Source organism: Dendrobates tinctorius, unplaced genomic scaffold, assembly GCF_039654945.1.
Source record: "Dendrobates tinctorius isolate UK_male_01 unplaced genomic scaffold, ASM3965494v1 ptg000183l, whole genome shotgun sequence".
Lineage (NCBI taxonomy): Eukaryota > Metazoa > Chordata > Amphibia > Anura > Dendrobatidae > Dendrobates > Dendrobates tinctorius.
The window spans coordinates 6516191-6538794 of NW_027361850.1; the positions used below are offsets into that span (position 1 = coordinate 6516191).

At 43.5% G+C, this 22604-nt stretch overlaps 1 protein-coding gene across 2 annotated transcripts in view; it reads left to right on the plus strand.

The window, feature by feature from the left end:
• Positions 1-22604, plus strand: part of FAM167B (family with sequence similarity 167 member B) — a 29348-nt gene that overhangs the window by 5260 nt on the left and 1484 nt on the right. Inside the window, exon 1 of one of the 2 annotated variants that reach the window (XM_073551978.1) lies at positions 17274-17759. The exons of the other annotated variant lie outside the window; for it this stretch is intronic. Within the exon in view, the coding sequence (XP_073408079.1) occupies positions 17475-17759 (285 nt within the window). The 5' untranslated portion in view covers positions 17274-17474. Of the gene's footprint in view, positions 1-17273; positions 17760-22604 lie in introns of those variants that run through there. 2 annotated transcript variants of the gene reach the window in all.

Consider the following 22604-nt stretch of genomic DNA (forward strand, 5'->3'; position numbering starts at 1 on the left):
AAATTTATTTTCTGAACATATTCTTTACCAATAGAAGGCCAGACGTATTACCAGGCAGAGCTAGCTGTCGAGAGTGGAGATGTTTCCGAACAAAACAAAAAAACTTTTTCTAAGCTTGGATCTTCCCTTTAATAAACTCGGGAAAATGCGGTGCAACCACATGACTATGATGGACGGTGAGGTGAGGCTTCCTGCATACACTGACCTTTCGATACTGAACCTGATTCCGTACACTTGGAGTTGAGTTTGTGCTACTATTTTTTACCGATAGGCCATCACTGACGCCGTCTGACACTTGGCTATGCATCGATAGAGCTATAGTTATGCCAAAAATCTTTTTGAGGTTGTTTTGACCACCATTTATCTTCTGTCTATATTCAGCTGTATTCTGGCCATAAGTGATTTTTTTCACAATTATTTTTCCTCAGATTGAGGGCTGCTTGTAAATTCTATAAATGAACTTCCCACTAAAATAGATACTTGTGTTGCATTTTCTGTGCACTTGAAATGCCAGTTCCTCTCTCGAAAGAGAAGAAACGCTAAAACATGGTCTTCTTGGAGCTGCTCCAATTCTTTTGAAAAAAAACTGCTGCTTTATGGCTATGTTCACACCACATCTATATCCTCAGAAGGAGGATGCTGTTACACACGGCTGAGCTCTTGATGTGTGTGATGAAACTGGACACAGCTCCGAAGTTGGTCTGTCACAAAGACAAAAACTGGCTGTGACCCGATCCTTTCACAACTAATTCAGGACCCAACAAGGGGGGGGGGGCACTGCTAGACCTAATATTAACCAACAGGCCAGACCGCATATCAAATGTAAGGGTTGGGGGCCACTTGGGTAATAGTGATCACAAAATAATAAGTTTTCATGTATCCTTTAATAAGATGTTTACATTAGAAGAGGGGTTACAAGGACACTAAACTTCAGGAAGGCAAATTTCCAACGGGATGAGAGATGATCTTGGTGCAATTAACTGGGACGATATCCTGAGACATAAAAATACACAAAGAAAATGGGAGACGTTTATTAGCATCCTGAATAGCCATCGCACAAGCGGGGGCGCCATTCTTGTATTTCTTAGGGTGCCAACCTCCGCACCTAGGTAGGTGTTCAGATAGTCATTTTGTATAGGGCCAGGTCACTCTTTTCTTCACATCGGCTGAGTGAAATTGTTATCAGATGGTAGCACGTATTATCAATTTTTATACAGCTTCTTTATGTCCATTTCCCTTTTTTTCCGTTTTTTGAGGTTTTTGGGCTATAATAGTATTTTGCAGTTTTGAACTGCTTGGATTCAGGTTTTTCTGACCATATGATTGGATTGGCAGATTTAGCTGGTTAGATTTGGTTTAACTGTTATACCTTATCTCTTTCCAGCAATACAATAAAAATAGCCCGTTTTTTACTAGGCTTTATAATAGGGGACATCTGTGCAATTTTATATTGTTATTTTTGTACTTAATAAAAGTTATATTTCAGTTAGGCAGTTAACAGCCACCTTGTACTTTGTAAAGCTACTTCAGAAGCTCTATCATATAATGGCACATGAACTTAAAAATAAATACTTGATTCCCTTGATAGCAAATACTAGGCTTGAGTGGATTCTATAGTACCCATAAGTGTTTGAATATCTCTAACACTCTGCTATGTATTAACATTCCTTTATCAAAATATTACTCATAATAAACATCAAAAACCAAGAGAAAAAGTTCCTGTCATATTCTGGTATTTTACTGGCTAACACAAAATTACCATCACTTATTATTTTTCCTTATGCAGGCAAAAGTATGACCCTGATTGTTACTTTTTCTATGTTTCAAGGAACTAAATGTTAGAAGTAAAGAGTACCAAAGTGATAAAGAAGAGTTAATGGTTTGCTTTTATATCCCTTTAATTGCCTTTAAGACTTCAATTGCCTTTTGCCTATTATTGCTAGAATTATTCTTATGTAGACTATTAGTCTCTGTTTTCAAGGAAACTATACTTGTTATATTTGTTCTCAATAGTCAGTAACAACATGTTCTGGGTACATTGTAAACATGTTGTAACCCTGAAGGTGATGGTGGGGGCCACATGAGCTCCATCGAATTACATATTGTTGTAAATGGTATAAAAGATTGCCTTGTATTTCATTACGTCAGATAAAGTGATTTGACCACGACTCGTGTGTGTTGAGTCTCTTTGTCTCCAAGCGCTTGTGAACAGAAGGGCGAAAACTCTTAATCCGGCCTCACTGGTGATCTGGCATATCTGAGGCTTGGTCAGAACAAAAAGCAGCTACAACAGTTTTTGACGCCCAATGGGGACCGTGGAAACCAGCCTATTTGGAATCCGTATGTGGGAGTTTCCTGGGAGGTTGAATATTCAAAATCCAGGCTGCAGCAGGTGAGAACATTTATTCTTACACTGATTTTGCGTTTGCAACCTCTCTAAGGATGCCTACATATCTCTGGGTAAGACTGTACAACACGGTTCAAAAGAACCCACATCACCAGTGAGCGGTGAGTATGTCCGTATGAGAGTTGAATAATAGAGTAATAAGATAATAATTGTCATCTGTATTATCTGTCAATCTGTTCTGGCAATATACTAATACTAGCTGAAGAGCCCGGCGCTGCCCGGGCATAGTAACTAACTGTGGTTAGTTATAGCAAATTATAATTATCCTCCATCCCATAGTCCCGTGCCCATATACCCATTATACATATCCACGATCCCATAGGCCCGTGCCTATATACCCATCATACATATCCTCCACCTCCATCCCATTGTCGAGTGCCCATATACCCATCACACATCCTCCATCCCATAGTCCCAAGCCCATATACCCATCATACATCCTCCATCCCATAGTCCCATGTCCATATACCCATCATACATATCCTCCATCCCATAGTCCCGTGCCCATATACCCGTCATACATATCCTCCATCCCATAGTCCAATGCCCATATACCCATCACACATCCTCCATCCCATAGTCCCGTGCCCATATAACCGTCATACATATCCTCCATCCCATAGTCCAGTGCCCATATACCCATCACACATCCTCCATCCCATAGTCAACCATTATGACATCATAATGAGCGGCGGGGCTTGCAACCTATGATGACATCAGCGTCGCCATGGCAACCATTATGACATCATAATGAGGGGCAGGGCTTGATACACACACACTTTTTCCCCATTATGTAGATAGGGGCAAAATTGTTTGGTGAATTGGAACGCACGGGGTTAAAATTTTACCTCACAACATAGCCTATGACGCTCTCGGGGTCCAGTCGGGTGACTGTGCCAAATTTTGTGGCTGTAGCTGTGACGGTGCGGATGCCAATCCCGGACATACACACATACATACATACATACATACATACACACACACACTTGAGCTTTATATATTAGATACTAACTGGTGTACTGTGTAGCACAGAGCCTGGGATAGACTCCGTGCAGTGTGATTTTGGATTGGCAGTAAATCATATGAGGCTGTATTTTGTATAGGGCTGGGGTTTTGGGATGTTTTGGTCTTTGTTGATTCTTGTTGTTTAAGAAGTTGGCTTTGGTGTTTTCAGAGTGTCAGTGGACACTGCTGTAGGTTAAGGTGTCAAATCCAAAGTGCAAAATAGGCAGGCTGTGTGAATCCTTGTATGTATGTCTATGAGAACCTCTGAATGAGATGAGAGAGGAGTAATTGAGTATAAGGGATTTTTGTTATCTTCCCTTTGTAAAATCAAATGACCACTGAAAAGTGAAAGAGAAGGAAAAAAAAAGAAAAGAAAAATCCCTGAATGACCACGTATGAATGAATCATCACACATCATTTTGTGTCAAGAGATTATTACCTTTCATTATACAGTTATCTGCTCTTACAGTGAAATCCTGTGATTTTGAGGGTGTTTGTAGAAATTGAGTTTAATTAAGTCTAAAGAGCTACGGCATTCTGTCACTTTATGAAGGACACTACATTCTGATGGGAGGGGGAATGATGCCGCTGCACGGTTTCCTCTAGTCTTATCTCTGCTGCGCTCAAGATTCTCTGTGGTTCTGAAATGCTCGCTATTAGATTTGAGCATTTTAAAGCAACAGTACTTAATTGAAGTGGAATTAAATTTTGTAAGTTAAAGTTGAAAGTAAAATATGGTGCCTAATTTAGAAGGAAATTGTAAGTGATTGTTTGGTCATTAATGTGTTTGAACCTGCTTCTAGTTGTGTGATTTGTATAGCAAATTGTGGATCAACAAAGGAGGTAGCCGACTGTATGGCTGATAAAGTGGGTTAGATGCCTATCACACCTGGGCCTTCTTACTTTAGTCAGCGGGTTTTTTGTTGTGGGTGAGAGGCGAAGGCAAGAAGCCTTCTGGATACACCTTGGCAGGCTCACTCTGATTTGCTATGTGTGAGCTGTAAGACAGAGGTCCAGACACACATAAGGGCATTTCAGAAGAAAGATGAGCTGTCTAAGTTGAAGCAGCCTTCCCACAATCCATGGAGCTGGGCTGGAAGGAAAAAGGCCTATTCCTATTCTAGCCAGCTGATCTAACGGGTGAGAGGCAGAGAGCCTTCTCGTTACATCCTGTAGGTCTACTGGGTGAGAGGCAAGGAGCCTTCCCGCTACACCTTGGCAGGTTCACTCAGACTTGCTATGTGTGGGCTGTAAGACAGAGGTCCAGACACACAGAAGGGCATTTCGGAAGAAAGATGAGCTGTCGGCAGAGGTAGGTTGAAGCCATGGGCAACTTTTTCTGTGTACAGTCGGTGCCCCCAATGGGATCCGGGACAGCTATGCAAATTGAAAAAGACAGAGAAGAAAGGAAGCAGTAAAACAAGTGGGACCAATATTGAAAAAGGCAAAAATACCAGAGTGTGAATGCTTGGATGTACAAAAAGGCACAGACAAGGGAAGAAAATAAAAAGTGAATAAATGATGTCTGAGAATGTGCAGCAGTATGGAAGGTGTATTATGAATGTTTTGATTGACAAAATTTAACCAGAGACCCAGACAAAACAGATGGACTTGTAAACACTGTGATCAGACTCAGACAAACCCAGACTAAATAGCTACTTGTGTGACCTGTGCTACTGACTTAAGCGAGTTGTGCTAAATCCTGTCCAGACAAGATCATATGTAGTGACATAATAGTGTGGATAGTGGGTAGTGGGGACATTGACTTTTGAGGAGTAAGCTGACAGTAGACATCAGACGACCAACCACATCAGGACCTAGAAGGGCGACTAGAATAAGAAAGATGCAGGTGTATTGTCCCTGGAGCCCCTCTGACCAGCTAGCTTTGTTGAAGCAGTTGCCTGACCCTGAAGACCAACTATTCCGGTTTTACAGACACATAAAGGAAGCACAGCAGACATATAAGTGTACCAGGGCAGACCTAGAGAGGTTGGTGAGTTTAAAGGCAGGTGACGCACTAGGACATATAATTAAGACACATACAGATGTGGCAAAGAATCAGGCTTGGGGCATGGATGATAAATCTGCACAGTCTGGGGAGACGTACTGTGAGTCACTAAAACAGTGGGCTACAATGGAACAATCAGAGCAGTCTGTACTCCTGACTAACGTGACACAGCAAAGAGGAGAGAGTGTAGAGATGTACTTTGGACAGTTACAGCTGAAATGGGCAGACATGGGGTACATTTGCATAAACCCACTTGATATTAGAATATTGGTGAATGCATTCATTGACGGTATGAACAAAGACTTACGAGACGCAGTACAGACAGCCAGACCTGAATGGAGATATGTAGATCTGAAAGACCTCCTTAGGGCACCGTTACACTAAGCGATGCACCAGCGATCCCGACAACGATATGGATCGCTGGTGCATCGCTAAGTGGTCGCTAGTGAGCTGCCACACAGGCAGATCTCACCAGCGACATAGCAGCGGTCGGGGGTCGTTACTTACCTGTCAGACGCGGCGATCCTGACGTCCTCCCGCCCCGTCCACGCGTCGCTCGTCGGCACCACAGGAAGCCCAGCAGGAAGCACCCAACGAGAAATGGTCCAGGACATTCTTGTGCGATCAGCGATAATCAGCGGGGGAGCCGGTCGGAGGTAAGTATCAGACATAGCGATATCGCTAGCAATATCGCTGCTACGTCACAAAACCAGTGACGTTACAGCGATATTGCTAGCGATCTCGCTGTATGTAACGGGGGCTTTAAGGTAGCTAAAGTAGTTGAGCAAACAAGGACGATAAGACAACCTGTCATGTATGCTGGAGCACAAGGAAACTGGAGACGTAATGCGGGACCAAGGGACCTAGAAACAGTGAGGTGTTGGAATTGTGGTACTTACAAAACTTATTGTTAGTGACAATACCCCTATGAATTTACTGTCATGATTAAATTGAAGAGGAAATAAAAAAAAAAAAAGGAACCATTCCTCCTTGTTTAAAGCAATACCCCTTGAGCCTAGCCAAATCAATGGCCCCGAGCAGAGATATTAGAGAGTATGTTAAGGCAGGGGTTCTAGTGCAAAGATCTTCCCCCTGCAACACCCCTTTGTATCCCATTAGGGAAAAAGGACTCAAGGGTTTGCTGACACTTACAGAAAGGTTCATGACTTAAGGGCTATTAATGATGTTACAGAGAGTGTGACCTCAATCGTCCCTTATCCACACACAATACTGTCACAGATCCCAGTGATGTCAAAATGTTTCACAGTCATTGATTTAGCAGGTGCATTTTTCTCTGTACCCCTACACCCTGGCTGTCAGTATCTTTTTCATTTACTCATAAAGGTAAACAATATTGTTGGACAGTCCTCCCACAAAGGGGGAAAGAAATCCCCTGCTATCAATTCAGCAGTGATGGCAGGGATCCCTGAGTAGTGGCAATCACCTCATCCGCTGATTGTACTATTACAGTACGTGGATGACCTTTTGCTGTTCTGCCTGGACCAGAGGTCCTGCAGGGAAGCCACAGTCTCCTTGCTATGTTTTTTTTTTTTTTTAGCAGAAAAGGGTTGCAAGGTCTCACGTGACAAATTACAGTATTGCAAACAAAAAGTGACATTTTTGGGACATTGTATTGCCGAAGGTACCAGACACCTGACTGAAGACAGGAAACAGGCAATTCAAAATCTCCCTCTACACAGGTCACATCAGCATCTACGCACTTTCCTAGGCTTAGTGACCTACTGTAGGCCTTGGATAAGGCATGCTTCACAAATGTTGCAACCACTTTATGACTGTTTGTCATCAAACCCCTATGATTTCACTCCTTTGACAATTTATTCCCCACATGACATCCATTCCATACTCGTACTGTGGCACCCCTGAGGCTTCAGTCGCCACAGAGGTACTGCACCTTCTCCTAAGGTAAACAAAAAGCAAAAAACACAAATATAACTGAAAAGTAAAAAATATACTGCAAATAATGCATAAAGGTAATGATAATAATAAGGGTATTTAGTAAACATAATTTTGATCAAAATAATGTACAAGCCATCCCGCCACGTCACGGCAACCCTTGTGGGACAGTCCCTACTCTAGTATTTAAAACCTTTTCACTTGCCAAGTGGCGTGAATGTGAATAAGGGTCGAGCGACTGAACCACTAGTAACAGCTTAGGCCAGACTGGATGGCTTTCCCAGCTCAGAAAGAGGGCGGTCACACCCATATATGCACTGAATGCACAATGAAATGGATAAAAAACAAATCTGAACTGAGAAAAGTAAGTTAATGTGTATGCACAATGTAAGTGCATATTAACACATGACCATTAACCAGAGAAAACAAAAAGCAAAAAACACAAATATAACTGAAAAGTAAAAAATATACTGCAAATAATGCATAAAGGTAATGATAATAATAAGGGTATTTAGTAAACATAATTTTGATCAAAATAATGTACAAGCCATCCCGCCACGTCACGGCAACCCTTGTGGGACAGTCCCTACTCTAGTATTTAAAACCTTTTCACTTGCCAAGTGGCGTGAATGTGAATAAGGGTCGAGCGGCTGAACCACTAGTAACAGCTTAGGCCAGACTGGATGGCTTTCCCAGCTCAGAAAGAGGGCGGTCACACCCATATATGCACTGAATGCACAATGAAATGAATAAAAAACAAATCTGAACTGAGAAAAGTAAGTTAATGTGTATGCACAATGTAAGTGCATATTAACACATGACCATTAACCAGAGAAAACAAAAAGCAAAAAACACAAATATAACTGAAAAGTAAAAAATATACTGCAAATAATGCATAAAGGTAATGATAATAATAAGGGTATTTAGTAAACATAATTTTGATCAAAATAATGTACAAGCCATCCTTCTCCTAAGGTGTAGTGCCCCACCATCCAGGCAGGCTGGGAACTTCTTTCCGCATTCCAACACCTGCACCCCACACACAGGATAGTTCAGCAGGGACCCATCCATGCTTTATGCTGGAAAGGTCATAGGGTGCCTTTTGTGGTCCCTGGCTTCGTAACACGAGAGGTGCTGGGGAGGCGGGTGGAGTTAGATATAAAAGTGAGGGAAGGTGTAGGATTTCAAGTCAGTCTGACAGAAGGTCAGTCTGGGGTGAGTCCCAGAGAGAGAGCAGGCTGACAGCAGGTCAGCCTGAGAGGAGCTCAAGGTGGAGGAAGGCAGTCAGTCAGGAGAGGCTGAGGACTGGTCTTAGTGGAACGAGCTCCTCAGGGAAGGAAGAGAAGGAGAAAGAGACGCAGACTGAAGACTACAGATTCCATAAGAGAGATAGAACAGATCGGAACGAAGGAGAATAGAAGGACGGTGGGAAGCAGGTTGAGAAAGAGAGAGAACCCTTCCAGTCCAGTGAGCGCAAAGGCCGGGGCCCGGTCCCCGAGGTTGATTGGAACTTTATGTCCGGCAACAGACACCGGAGGAGTAGTGAGCCGCTAACGCCTTGCTCCCATCATAGACTTGGGACACAACAGCAACTGAATAGAGAGCCGGGACGCAGTGAGGAGTCCCCGAAGCAGGCTACCGCTGTCTGTCATGCAAGTAAAGACTAGGAACACCTAGAGAGAGGCATTCCAGGGTAACTAAGTACTGGAGTGCTTCGCACCTAAAGGCGTATTGGAGGAGTCGTTCAGGAAGGTACATGTTGGCGGAGTGTGGAAGGGAGAATCCTGTCCTGCCTGGAGGTTGGCTGGAGCCCTGACCTGGAGAACACAGTACAGAGGCAGGCAGTTGTGTGAAGTGCAAACAGTGAGTAAAGCTTTGGAACCGCATACTCTGGTGTCCTCCAGTTATTCCAGCACCACTACACCTGGGTACCAGCCTCCATACATTCTGCGCCTCTCCTCATCCATTGCACCTACACTGCCCTGGGACTACAGCTCCACCTGTGGGGAGCTATACCATCTCTGCTGCACCACACCATCAGTCCCAGCGGATCTGCATGCAGTGTTGGCTTGCCATCTTACTTGCCAAACACCACAGGTGGCGTCACGAACTACCTAATAAACTTTAACACCATTAACATCACCACCATTGATATTGGGCGCCCAGGGCCACAGACCGGGTCACCGCTGCTGTGACACATTCCCGCCTTGACACCGGCCCGGTACCGAGTACCCCGCTGCCCTGGGTGTGCGAGGGCAACCCAGTACAAGTTCAACCAAAACATCTGTCTATGGCCAGACAGCTCCGACTTGCATGTGCTCTAATTCCTGAGTATGTCACCCTCAAAAAATGTAACGTTCTGAATCCAGCCACCCTCCTGCCTATGGATTCAGAAAAGGGGGAATTGGTGACCGTATTAGCAAGTGAAGAAGAATACTTTGACATGACGCATGAACATGACTGCATAGAACTGTTCCTAATGCAGATTTTGAGTTTTTTTTGTAGATGGCTCCAGATACCACCAGGATTGGCGATTCTACACTGGATATGCAGTAGTATCCTCACATGAGGTAATTCGAGCTGAACCACTCCCTCCTCAAAAGTCGGCACAGGAGGCAGAGTTGAAGGCACTCACTGAGGTGTGTAGAGCCACTACAGGTAAAGTCGCTAATATTTACACAGATTCAAAGCCCATTAAAAATGCAGAGCTGGTGAAACAATTAATGGAGGCATTGATGTTACCAGTCCAGGTTGGCATTGTCAAGGTAAAAGCACACACAAAAGGTGACTCCGTGGAGGTAGAGGGCAACAGAAGGGTGGACGAGGCTGCTAAAGTAGCAGCAAGGCGGCCTAGAGAGCAGTGGACGGTGGCGGGGAGTCAGCGTATTCCAGCCACAGTGAGCCTAGATGTCCTGAAATCTCTCCAGCAACAGGCTGCCCAAACAAAGAAGGTACACCGGGGGAGACTGGGAGCTGAGCTGAACTCAAACGGAGTATGGGAGAATAAGGATAAGTTGTGCCTACCGAAGTCCCTGTTCCCAGTCATGGCACAAGCAACACGTGGCCCCACTCACACCTCAAAAAGTCACATGTGTGCCATGGTGGATACCTTCTGGATCGCTCCTGGTTTCAGTTACGCAGCCGCGAAACTTGTACAATCATGCCTCATCTGTGCACAGCACAACCCAGGTAAAACAGTAACCCTAAGAAAGCGACACCTAGGCCTCTCTACCCGTTTCAGAGATTGCAGATTGACGACATACAGCTACCAAGGTAGGAGTGTATGCAAATATCCTAGTATGTGTAGATCTCTTCTCTGGTTGGCCGGAAGCCTATCCGGTAAAATGTGCAAATGCTAAAACAACTGCAGACAAACTGATGAAAGAACTGATCTGCAGGTATGGTGTCCCTAGAAACCATAGAAAGCGATAGGGTACACACTTCACGGGAGAAATAATGAGGGAAATTGGGTTGCCCTCCCAGGTCTGTGGGGTACTCGGTACCGGGCCGGTGTCAGCGGGATGTGTCACAGCAGCGGTGACCTGGTCCGTGGCCCTGGGTGCCCAATGTAAAAAGGGGAGATTGGAAATGATGGAATGTAAATGAATAGTTCGTGACTCCACCTGTGGTGTTCGGCAAGTGAGCTGTTGAGCCGACGCTGCATGCAGATCCTCTGGGGCTGGTGGTGTGTTGCAGCCAAGATGGTGAAGCTCCCCACAGGAGGAGCTGTAGCCCCAGGGCAATGTAGATGTAGGGGGAGAGGAGAGGCACAAGCGGTGTAGAAGCTGGTACCTAGATGTAGCGGTGCTGGGTGCTTTGGCGCAAGAATGAATGGAGGACACCAGGGCCTGTAGTTCCAAAGCTTTACTCACAGTCTGTAGTACACACAGGTGCCTGCCTCCGTGCTGTGTCCTCCGGGTCAGGGACTTAATCAACCTCCAGGCCAGATGGAATGCTCCCTTCCAAGACTCCGCCAACATGTGCCTTTCTGAACGTCTCCTCTTATAGCGCCTTTAATTGTGAAGTACTCCTAGTACTGAGTTACACTGGAGTGCCTCCTCACAGATGTTCCCAAGAACTCTATTTGTACGGCAGACAGCTGTAGCCTGCTTCGGGGACTCCTTACTCCTGAGTCCCGGCTCACTATCAATGTTGCTGTTGTGCCCCCAAGTCTTAGATGGGAGTAGTGCATTTATAGCCCACTACTCCACAGGTGTCTACTGTAGAACCATTAGTGTCCATACAACCTCGGGGACCGGGCCCCGGCCTTGCGCTTAGAACTTCTAGGCAGGGTTCTTCCTCTAACCCACGTCCTCTGTTCCCTTTTACTCCTACATTCTGTACTAGTCTTTCCTTCTTATGGAAGATCAGGTTTCGGTTCACTGTCTTTCTCCTTCTTTCCTTTCCCGTGCCAGCACACCCAGGTCACTGAGATCTGCTGCACCACCTCCTTCCTCTATCCCTCTCCCAGGGATCTTCTCTCCTCACTCCTCTCTGAGTGACTCTCTGACTGACTGACCTGTAATCCTAAACCCTCCCGCTCTTTTATGTATTCTAACTCCACCCGCCTCCCAGCACATTTCGTGTTCCAAGTAGGGAGCCACCAAAGGTGCTCTGCTACACTCCAAGCAGGAAGCCGCAATGTGGCTTTGCTGAACTACCGTGTTGTGTGGGATGTAGGTGTTGGAGCGTGGTCAGGAGCCTCCAACTTACCTGGATGGTGAGGCACCACACCTCAGGAGGAGGTGCAGAACCTCTGTGGCGACTGAGCCTCAGGGGCGCCACAAAGTCATGCAGGCCCTGGGTGGACAGCAAGCATTTCATACACCATATAGGCCACAAAGTAATGGGAAGGTGGAAAGACTAAATGGGACACTTAAACTGAAAATTCAAAAGGCCATGGCAGACACAGGAAAGAGCTGGGTAGAGTGCTTGCCTCTTGCACTCTTTCCAGTCAGACACACTCCAAACAGAAAGACAGGCTTGTCTCCCTTTGAAGTCCTGTTTGGTAGTGCACCAAAGACTGGTCTGTACTTCCCACAGGTGCTACAAATGCAACACAGTTCTATGACAGCGTACGTCCAGGCCTTGCAGGAAAGACTTAATATGGTGCATAAACATGAGTTCTCATCCATTCCAGATCCTAATGCCAGTGCAGATGTGCATCAGCTGAATCCAGGTGATTGGGTGGTTATACGCAGACACGTGACAAGGAGCCTGGAACCACGATTTGACGGCCCCTTCCAAGTCCAGCTGACCACATCCACCTCAGTAAAACTTGAGGGAAAGCCCACCTGGATCCACGCCAGTCTGTTGTGAGTTCATTTTTCCCTTCACTATTGAGGTCTGATGAACTCCCTCCTCTGGTGAAGGAAGGTAGTGAGGCTGATTATCAGACACCTGGGCAGCTAGATGGTGGCTGGAATTGAGGACTGGATATAAGGCTGCCGACGCCCTTCTTCCTGGCTGGTGATTTTCCTGCTGGATTCTTGGAGACCAGTCTGATTCCTGAATCTCAAAGCTAAGTTTTTCTGCTCTGCTTTGTACTCTTCTGTTTTGTTTTTTGTTTTGCCTTGTTTTTTGGGAGTTCTGCCATCCCCGGCTGGGGGTGAGCTGAATTCCATTTTTGTCTCTGATCTGTTGATCTTTTGCTCTGTCTTCAGTGTATACCTGAGTGCTGATATAGTCTTTTGAAGCCTAGCGACTTCAGGGCCTGTTTTTCCTATCAGTCGGTTGGCTCATTTTGATAGGGTTTTTGCGGATGGCAGACAGCAGCTTTCCTATCCTGTCCTATGTAGTTAGCTTGGGCCCCATCATTTGCTCAACCTATCTTTCTATCTGTGTTAGTGTTCTCATCTTGCTTCACCGTCATTATATGTTAGGGGCTGCCTATTGCTTTGGGATCTGCTCTGGGGCAGTTTAGTTTTTCCCCTTTCTGTCTTTAGGCTATCTAGTTCTCCGGCTGTGATCGAGGGGTCTAGGGCACCGTAGGAACCCCCCACGGCTACTGCTGGTTGTTGTGGATAGGTCCAGGGGTCTGCAATCCAATAGCTGCCAACCTCTCTGGTTTTTCTGGACTTAGCTGGTATTTTGTTTTTTCCTCCTTCGGTGACTCATCATAACACCAGTCACTGCAAGAAGGTCCTGTCAACAGTAGAATGACTGTACTCCTCATCACCTTGCTGGCAGTGACAGGGTTACTGCACTCTACAGAGACACAGGATAAACTCTTAAATGCTGACTGGGACAACAAACTTATTCGGCATCATGTTCTTTTTATAAAGGACATGGAAGGACAGAAACCGAAAGACTGTTGGATCTGTACACACAGCCCAGTATCTGCGAGGACTATGCCGTACTTAGCCTTACCTCTGGAGCCATGGGAGGTATTAACCCCACACTGCATACATAATGAGACTTGGACTCAATCTAGGTTTTGGGGAAAAGATGTGCCCCGTGATATATCTGCCTCATTGGCTATAATCGGATAATCGGATGGGCCGCTAATCCCTAGTTTCAGTTTAATATAACGCGGCCTAAGGTACAAATCCGAGGCATTGCTGTTGGCTAGAAAGAAAAAGATGATGAGCAAGTAAAATCTAAGGGTGGGAGTGTTGGGCTCTATCTTCACAGGGATTTTGACAGTCCATTATAATTTTAGTGACACTGCAATAAAATCTACATGTGTTACATGTGGGTCTTGCTGATACTGCTGTGTTGCAATGGGTGAAATCCATGGTCAAAACCTGTATTCTACTATATAATTGTAAAATTGCAGATTTGGAATTAATCTAAAGGCGAACCTGTCAGCAGGATTTTGCTAAACAAACTACAGGCATTGTCAGGTTGACAGTGTTAAACTGATTAAAATGATATCTGGGGTGAAGAAATCCGTCTTGTGGTTCTTGTGTAATCAGTGCTAGAAGTTTTCAGTAAATGAGATGCTCGTGGAGCTGTAGGCAGAGTCTTATCTTGGGCTCTAAGCCAGAGAAACTGAGGAAACCCCTGCCCACAGGCTGTCCTGAAGCACAGTCTGTCTCTCTCTGTCTCTATGATGAGGAACATATTTGTGCTTTGGGATGGCCTGTGGGAAGGTCTTTCCTTGGTTTCTCTGGCTTAGAGAAGGAAGATAAGACTCTGCCTACAGTCTCTGCCTACAGTCTCGCACTGGAGCATGGGCATATCATTAACTGAAAACTTCTAACACTGACGACACAAGAACCACAAGACGGATTTCTTCTACCCCAGGTATCATTTTAATTAGGTTAACACTGCCAACCTTGACAATGCCTGTAGTTTACTTAGCAAAATCCTGCTGACAGGTTCGCTTTAAAGGGAATCGATCAGCATGATTTCACACCCCAGACTATTTATTTATGCATGCACCTCTTTCAAAGACAAATTCTGCAATACCTTTACATGTCCAGTCCATTCCTCCATTACTGAGAAATCAGCATTTGAACTGATATGAAAATTAGGCCAAAGAACTATTTGTAGATCTGAAGGATTGGTCACTCCATCTCTATTCCCCACCCAGCGCCGACTCCTCCTGCTTGACTAACTCCTTTTCCTGAAGTCACCCAGCATAGAGACTTTCAGTTAAGCAGGACCAGGCAGCGCTGGGCAAGAAATAGAGCTGGAGTGACTGGGGCTTCAAACCTATACTGTAAATAGTTTTTCAGCCTCATTTGCATATCAATTTAACTGCTGATTCTCAGTAATGGTGGAATGGACTGGCCATGTGAAGGTAGAGCTGGACTTGTCTTTTAAAGCGCTACACACACAGATAAATAGTTTGGGGGTGAAATCCTGCTGACAGGTTCATTTCAAATAATGGTGGATGCTTCTCCTAAGAGTCGATGAGGTTTCAAAAACGTTTTTCATATATGTGCTAAATGATGATGTACCCTCACCAACTGTTTCCATTAAATCAGGCAAGGCTGAAGCAGTCTAATGGCCTCTATACTGCATGGGATAGGCTATACAAATGAATTATTATAAAAATTGGTCAAATTTGTTTAATACATTTTGCATGAAGTCTCTAATAGAAAGTGTAGTTGCTACAGACAAAAGTTTGGCAAAGATTTTGTCTCCCAGTGTCTTTCTTATATTTTCTCTCTTTTTTCTTGTTTTTTCAAAGTATGGAGCAGACATCTCAAGCGATAAATTTATAATGGAGGGTCACCTTTGTTGGTGCAAGATAGCTTCACGTGTCCAATTGCTTCCAATTAAAGTTCATGAGCTATATAGTAGCAGTCACGTAACAGAGGAAACCATACTCCCAAATTAAGAAGAGGCCCCAATAATCAGACCGTCCTGATCTTTTATGGATTCTGTAATTGACTGTAAACTGTACATGACTGTACAATATGTACAGGAAAATAACCTTATATCCAGTGTAGTTACTAAAGGGATCAGTCTGACATTTTGAACAGGACAAGCAAAACTTATACAGTGTTATGCGAATTTATCTCTCCAGAAAGAATGAATACGGACTCTCTAGTGCCACCTTAAGGGAAAGTCAATATCTGACTCTCTAACAAGCATTGCAATGTGACTAAGGATGTTAGTCAAACTATAGTCTTTTACAAGTAGATAAACCACTGTTTTGGGGTCCTTTCCACTTGTGAGTACACAGCAGGGTACTGCTTAACGAGAATCTGTCACAGGGATTTTGCTACCACATTTTAGAGCAGCAAGATGTAGGGCCAGAGACCCTTATTCTAGTAGTGTGTCACTTTCCTAAATGCAGTCTTGATTAAAAACTGTTTTATCCGCTGAAGAAATTCTAGAAGTTCTCTGAATACTGAGTTCTTTATAACCTGCCTACTGCACTGATTGGCAAATTTCTGTGTATACTGTGCATAGGCAGAAAGCTGACAAACAGTTGTGGGGGCATGGTTGGACTACATGACAGCATGTTTACTAGTCATCTAGTGATAATCTGCAGATAAAACAGTGATATTATAAGAACTACACTGACTGCAAGACATCCTACGCCCGCATGTTGTCTCTTCATGGAGAAACAGTCCTCCCTGAGACCTTCAGGAATATGAAGAACGCCAAACAGAGAAATCTTATTTTTACTACCCCCTGTTAAGACCCTAATAATAATAATAATTGTATTTACAGTATATAGGGCCAACAGATTACGCACCACTTTAGGCATAACATTGTCTATAAATTCTGTCCTGACGGCTCCTTTATAGCACAGAAGTCCTTAGATTTTCAGATTGTTTCTAGGGGAATAGTTTTTTTTTTACATTTTGTCTTTGCTTATCGGAGCACCATCTCTTGTAAGGCGTTTGGTCTTCTTGTGGCAGGATGTTGTAATAGCGGTTTCATGTACATTATATATGTAGACTAGAAGCCTTGATCAGAACACATAGCTTTAACCGGTCTACCTTCCTTACTCCTAGGGGTGGTGCTTCCTCTTAAGAAACATTCTTGCCTTTTAGGCTTATTAGACTTTTTATAAATGTGATAATATAGTGGTCATTACATTACACAATTAATAATATTTGACACATCAGCTTTTCACATAAATTAATGTCCTGTTGGTTATGTAATAGATGCTGAGTGATATTTACACGTAGATATACACAGACCACCATGTCCTCTGCAGCTTGTTCTACAGGAGGTCAGTTATGGTGGTATGGATGTAATGTTCTGCTCGGTAGTACACCCACCCTTCCTTTTCCTGTTTTATTGCGTCCGTCCTAGTATGTTCGGGAGCAGAGGGTCATCTGTATATAGATCACTCAGGATGAATGTGTTAATGACTTTTTCTCTGCATGCTAATCTTCAGGAGTCGCTTTTATTGTTCTCCTGAACATTAGTTAAACTTAGGTACTGGGTGCAGTTTCCTGTAGAAATGGGAGGATCCTGCAGGCATAATAATAAATCATAAAGACTCATAAAATACACAGTGTGTAGTAATAGGCATTAGGAATCATCTGCCCGGAGAACTTCTCTGAGCCACATGGACCTTGTTTACTCGGATTCACAGATCTTCCCAAACCCATAGGTTTTCTCTACCTTTTGGATACAGCACACCTTCTTGCTGAAGCCCATAATCTAATCTTAGTTTGGCTCATAATTTCCTGATACTACTTGTGACTGTTGTAGTTTCGCACAGTCATGTCTTTCAGCCCAGTTATATTCAATGAGCTGTGTGAGGATGAGGAGAGTGATATTTCTCCAGATTTAGAGTCTGTCAAAGCCCTGGCAGCCAGATTGAAGCTGCAGACTCGTCGACCATCATACCAAGAATGGACACAGAGAGTACAAGCACGACCATGGGCAAAAAATCGAAGTGTCGTCCAAGAGAAACCCTCATCGAGTCAAGAGAAAAGCACCCCAAAAAATAGCATTTGTGGCTTCAGCTCGATAGATGAGGCTTTGCAATGGCTTCGAAAAGAACTGGTAAGTTAGTTTTGGTTTTTGGTTGGACATGTGCAAATATAATAACATTTACAGTGACTTTTATTAAACTCGCTAAAACTGATAGTAGTCAGGGCTCATGTATATGGTAAATCCAGAATCTGTGAGGTAAAAATATCCATGTGGGGGTAGAGCATTACTGGGGCACGTGCCTCAGGTGTCAAGAGCGAAGGGGGAGGCGTGGAAATACAGGGCAAGGACAGCAAACTGAACCAGGGGTGAAAGAAAGCCTAGTTGTGGCCATATTACAGGTTAAGTGTTCAACAAGAGGTTTTCTCATATCCAAGAAAATGCAGAAGCAGATGACCTGAAACTGTTACAGTAGAATATATGCAAGTCTATAAGATGTGGAAAACACCTTTTACTCCGTAAAGTTATAAAACTTGGCCTCATCCTAACAAGATACAAGCAGATATGTATAATAAATAATGTGATTTTTCAAGATATAAAATTGGTTTAGGAGCAGTGTTCAAAGTTGCATATTTTTTATTTGAAGGGTACATCTTTTTGTGGCTGTGTGTATGACCTGTACATTACCACCACCAAGAACTGTAGACTTTTTTTTTCTACAGATAAATATGGACCTAGTGTGTACATTAATATTTTTCTATTTTCCTCTTTTAACTTTCTGTTGGATACTAATGGTGCAATGGAAAACATATTAAAATGACATGATCCTTTCCAAGTTCAGATACTCAAGACCCCGTTTAGCAGAAGAGTAAAAGAAAAACAGACTATACGGTAGGCAGAATGTGAGGTAGCTGGTGAGCAAAAGCATACTAGTACCTGTAATAAAGTATTTTGCTGTAAATAGGAAGTGTCTTTATACATAGGGCTAGAAACCCTCAATTAATAATGGTGTGCTTACTGTGAATGTGTATTTGATCTTACTCATATTGACAAGCCTATTGTTAAATATGGTTAGCACTGCAGCCTTGCTGCGCTGGGGTCCTGGGTTCAAATCCCACCAAGGACAACATCTGGAAGGAGTTTGTATGTTCTCCCTGTGTTTGCGTGGGTCTTCTCTGGGTTCTCCAGTTTCCACCCACACTCCAAAGTCATACTGATAGGGAATTTAGATTGTGAGTCCCAATGGGGACAGTAGTGATGCTAATGGCTAGTCGAATTAATGGTGCTATTTAAGTGAGTAAAATAAATAATAAGATTTTTTGATTCAAATGAACCGATGCTTTGGTAGTTTAAAGCCTTCCAGTCTTCCCCAATGTAAACCTACCCTTCAAATGGAGCAATGCCCCATGTTGTCTTTGAAAACCAGGACCTGCAATGGTCCTTCAGTGTTACATTGTGTGTAGGTGTCATAAGATAAATGTGTGAACATTCCCCTAAGGCCACGTACCACAATATGATGTAAGAATGTGGCACTTATTGTACAACTGCATGCCTCTGATTTCATAAATGTTATATCCTGTTCATAATATCCCCACAGAAGGAAAACTGCGGCATGTTACATCAGATGTCTGGAAGGTATTTCCTTCTAGATCTAATCATACCCCTACAGATCAGCTGTTATGGGTGCCAGCGGCAGTGACGGCACCAGTAGGAAATATTCACTTGCGCACCTGGCCATCTTCTAATAGTGGCAGAGGATTGGTACTACACAGCTGCCTCCAATTCAAATCAATAGAAGGCGGCTGTGCAGGACTTGGCGACGCCAATATTAGGAGACTGCTAGTTCCGAAAGTGAGTATTTCCGGCTGGCGGCTAGCACTGCTGACACCGGTAGCAGCTGATGGATGAGGGGGCGGGTGTCAGGCCTTGACCAGTCAGACATTGATGACCTATCCTAAAGATAGATCATCAACGCTAAAGTGATGGACAACCTCTTTAATTTAATTTTTTACTTTGCAAGCAAATAGTCACATTTTATTGCTTACTGGTTCTTCTCTTTATGCCATTTTTCGGTATCTTTTATTTTGAAACAAATAAGTCAAACCTTCAGATTGTGTCCAAAATAAGCTCAACTGAGCGTTCATGTGTTTTCAGAGGAGAATGCATTTCTCGCGGTGGCTTATCTGCAAGAGAAAAAATTGGTCTGTTGCCCCCATCATTGATACATCTATATATCACAAATGGAAGATAGATGTCTAGAAATGCACACGTTTTATTCTGACTGCAGCATATTTGTCTTACACTACAGAGTTCTCATGCAGGCATTGCTGTAATGTAGAAAACCATGACAATGTAATGTTCTATACTTCTCTTTCTTAAATAAAGCTTTTCTAATTAAATTTAAAAAAAAATTAACTGCCTAAGGCTGATCTTTCAGCCGACGGCCATCTCAGCCGACTCTCTTATGCACAGGAGCACTCACTATATTCCCTACCACTTCTATATTCCCTATGAGAAAGCCACCAAACGATACGTTGGACAGCAACTTATCTTAGGAAGAGCAAGGAGCTCATCAGTCCGAAACTGGACATGCCCCATCGACATCTCTCCTGATCATCAATCGGCCAACACCCCCATACACATTAGATTTGGGGTCAAAGCAGTCAATATCGGTGGGTTCAGTCGATATTAGTCTATTGTGTATGAGAACCTTTACTCTTATTTCCCACCAAAATAATCTGCTAGGGAGAACCATTCGCCAATATCATTCAGTTCTGGCTGACTTTAATCTATTGCATATGAGGGGCTTTACAGTGCATTTTTTATTTGCTTGGAGGCCAATTTGGTATACGGCAGGGTTTGTGCAATTTCTTCTGTATGAAATAGCACATCCAGCATAAAAAAAACCCATAAAATATAAGTAAATCCTTTTTTTGCATCAAGTTCCATGGTTGAAAGATACAGCAGGAAAGCATCCTTCAGTATTTTATTAAATGTATACATCTGGTGATTTCCTGAGTATGCATTTAGCAGAAGCAAAATGCACTGTAAGGAAATGTCATAGATTACATACAGGATTTATTATGTGTTTTTATTTTGACTCCACTAAAGGCACAGATTTTGTTACAGAAGTGGAATGCTAAAAATGTTATCACTGTTTATTTAAAAGCCATAGAATATAACAATATTGTTTTTTGTTTTTCTTTTCTCATTGCTTTCCAGACAGGAGCTGGAAACATATCTAGCACATGATGATATTTTGGGGCACTTTGCATTTGTATGCCCACACACAGCTCTTGGTTTGTAACAATGATAGATTCCCATTAATGTGTCACCTCATCTTTGGCCTATAAGCTGCGGCCACAGCCCCCGATGTAACCTGAAAGATAAGAAAAAAGAGTTAGATTATACTCACCCTGGCGTTTGGTCTGGTCCGATGGGTGTCGCCGTCTGGTCCGGCGCCTCCCATCTTCATACGATGATGTCCTCCTCCTTGCTTCTGCCTCGGCTCCTGCGCAGGCGTACTTTATCTGCCCTTTTGAGGGCAGAGCAGAGTACTGCAGTGCGCAGGCGCGAGACCTCTCTGACTTTTCCCGGCGCATGCGCACTGCAGTACTTTACTCTGCCCTCAACAGGGCAGATAAAGTACGCCTGCGCAGGAGCCGAGGGAGAAGCAAGGAGGAGGACATCATCGTATGAAGATGGGAGGCGCCGGACCGGACCGCGACACCCTCCGCACTGGACCACGCCCCCAGTGAGTATAATCTAACGTGTTTTCCTTATCTTTCAGGTTTCATCGGGGGTTTATCTACAGAATGCTGTAGATAAGCCTCCGATGGCGGTGGCCGCAGCTTGTAGGGCTAAAATTGGGGGACAGATTCCCTTTATCAGTAGGAAAGTAATGTTGATCAAGCCCCAACTTAATGTGAAGTCATCATCAGAAAATGAACTATTGTTTAAATCAGACCTTTGTGTTACATATATTTTTTTAAAAACTTTTGACATTTTATTTACATATCACAATGTGTATTAAAGATAAAAAGTGGAATTTACACACTGGCCACTGGGGCTTCTTTAGACACATACTTACTCTTGTTTCAGGAAATAACACATGTACATAGATACAATATTTGTATCCCAACCCTATCCTTTGTATTGAAGTGTATTAACGAGTCTGCGTGTTTTTAACGGGACATGTACGTCTCCCTGCATGAATTACTATCTGATAGCACCCACTTACTTGCTAATATCTCCACAATTGAGAGGTGAAATAAAAATTAAAAGAAGTGTCATTCTGCTTTGCAGCAGCTATGACATTGTGTGTCCAATTGAACCTGAAGAATTTGATGAAAGGTCCTCTTTAAATCTCATTTACACTGCTGGTACTTTATTGCGCTAAATGCTTGCTTTCACTCTTATAAATACAGAAAGACATAGCATAGTTAGGGAAGGAAACAATCTTTTATATGGTATGTGATGGTTAAAATAAGTATAGACTGTCTAACAGATTGAACCGGTGGATGGTATTTTTAGTGTAAGTTTGTCATCTGTTTTTCCAATCATGTCAGCAACATTTGCTTTCCTTTATGCAATACATTTCGTATCCATTTTTTTTCATCATCCACATGTTAAGTATATGTTTTTGAGGTGAAAAAATATCTGATCTCTCAAAATGGAACCTGTCAGACAGTTTATGCTGCCCAAACCACAGGCAGCATGAATCAGAGCCTGGTGGCATGGGGAGAATTTGAGACTAGTCCAGATCTGCCCCGGATGACCTCTCCCCACGCCATTCTAGGTGATTGACAGATCTCTCCCTTGTGTGTGCATTGGGAGAGACCTGTCAATAAACTAGAAGAGTGCAGGGAGAGGCCGGCCGGGGCGGCACTGGGCTAGTCCCATCTCTCCTTTTAGTTCCTGGCTGGATCTTTAAATAATGTTTGATTTGAAACAACTTAGAAAAATGGCCCTGGCTGC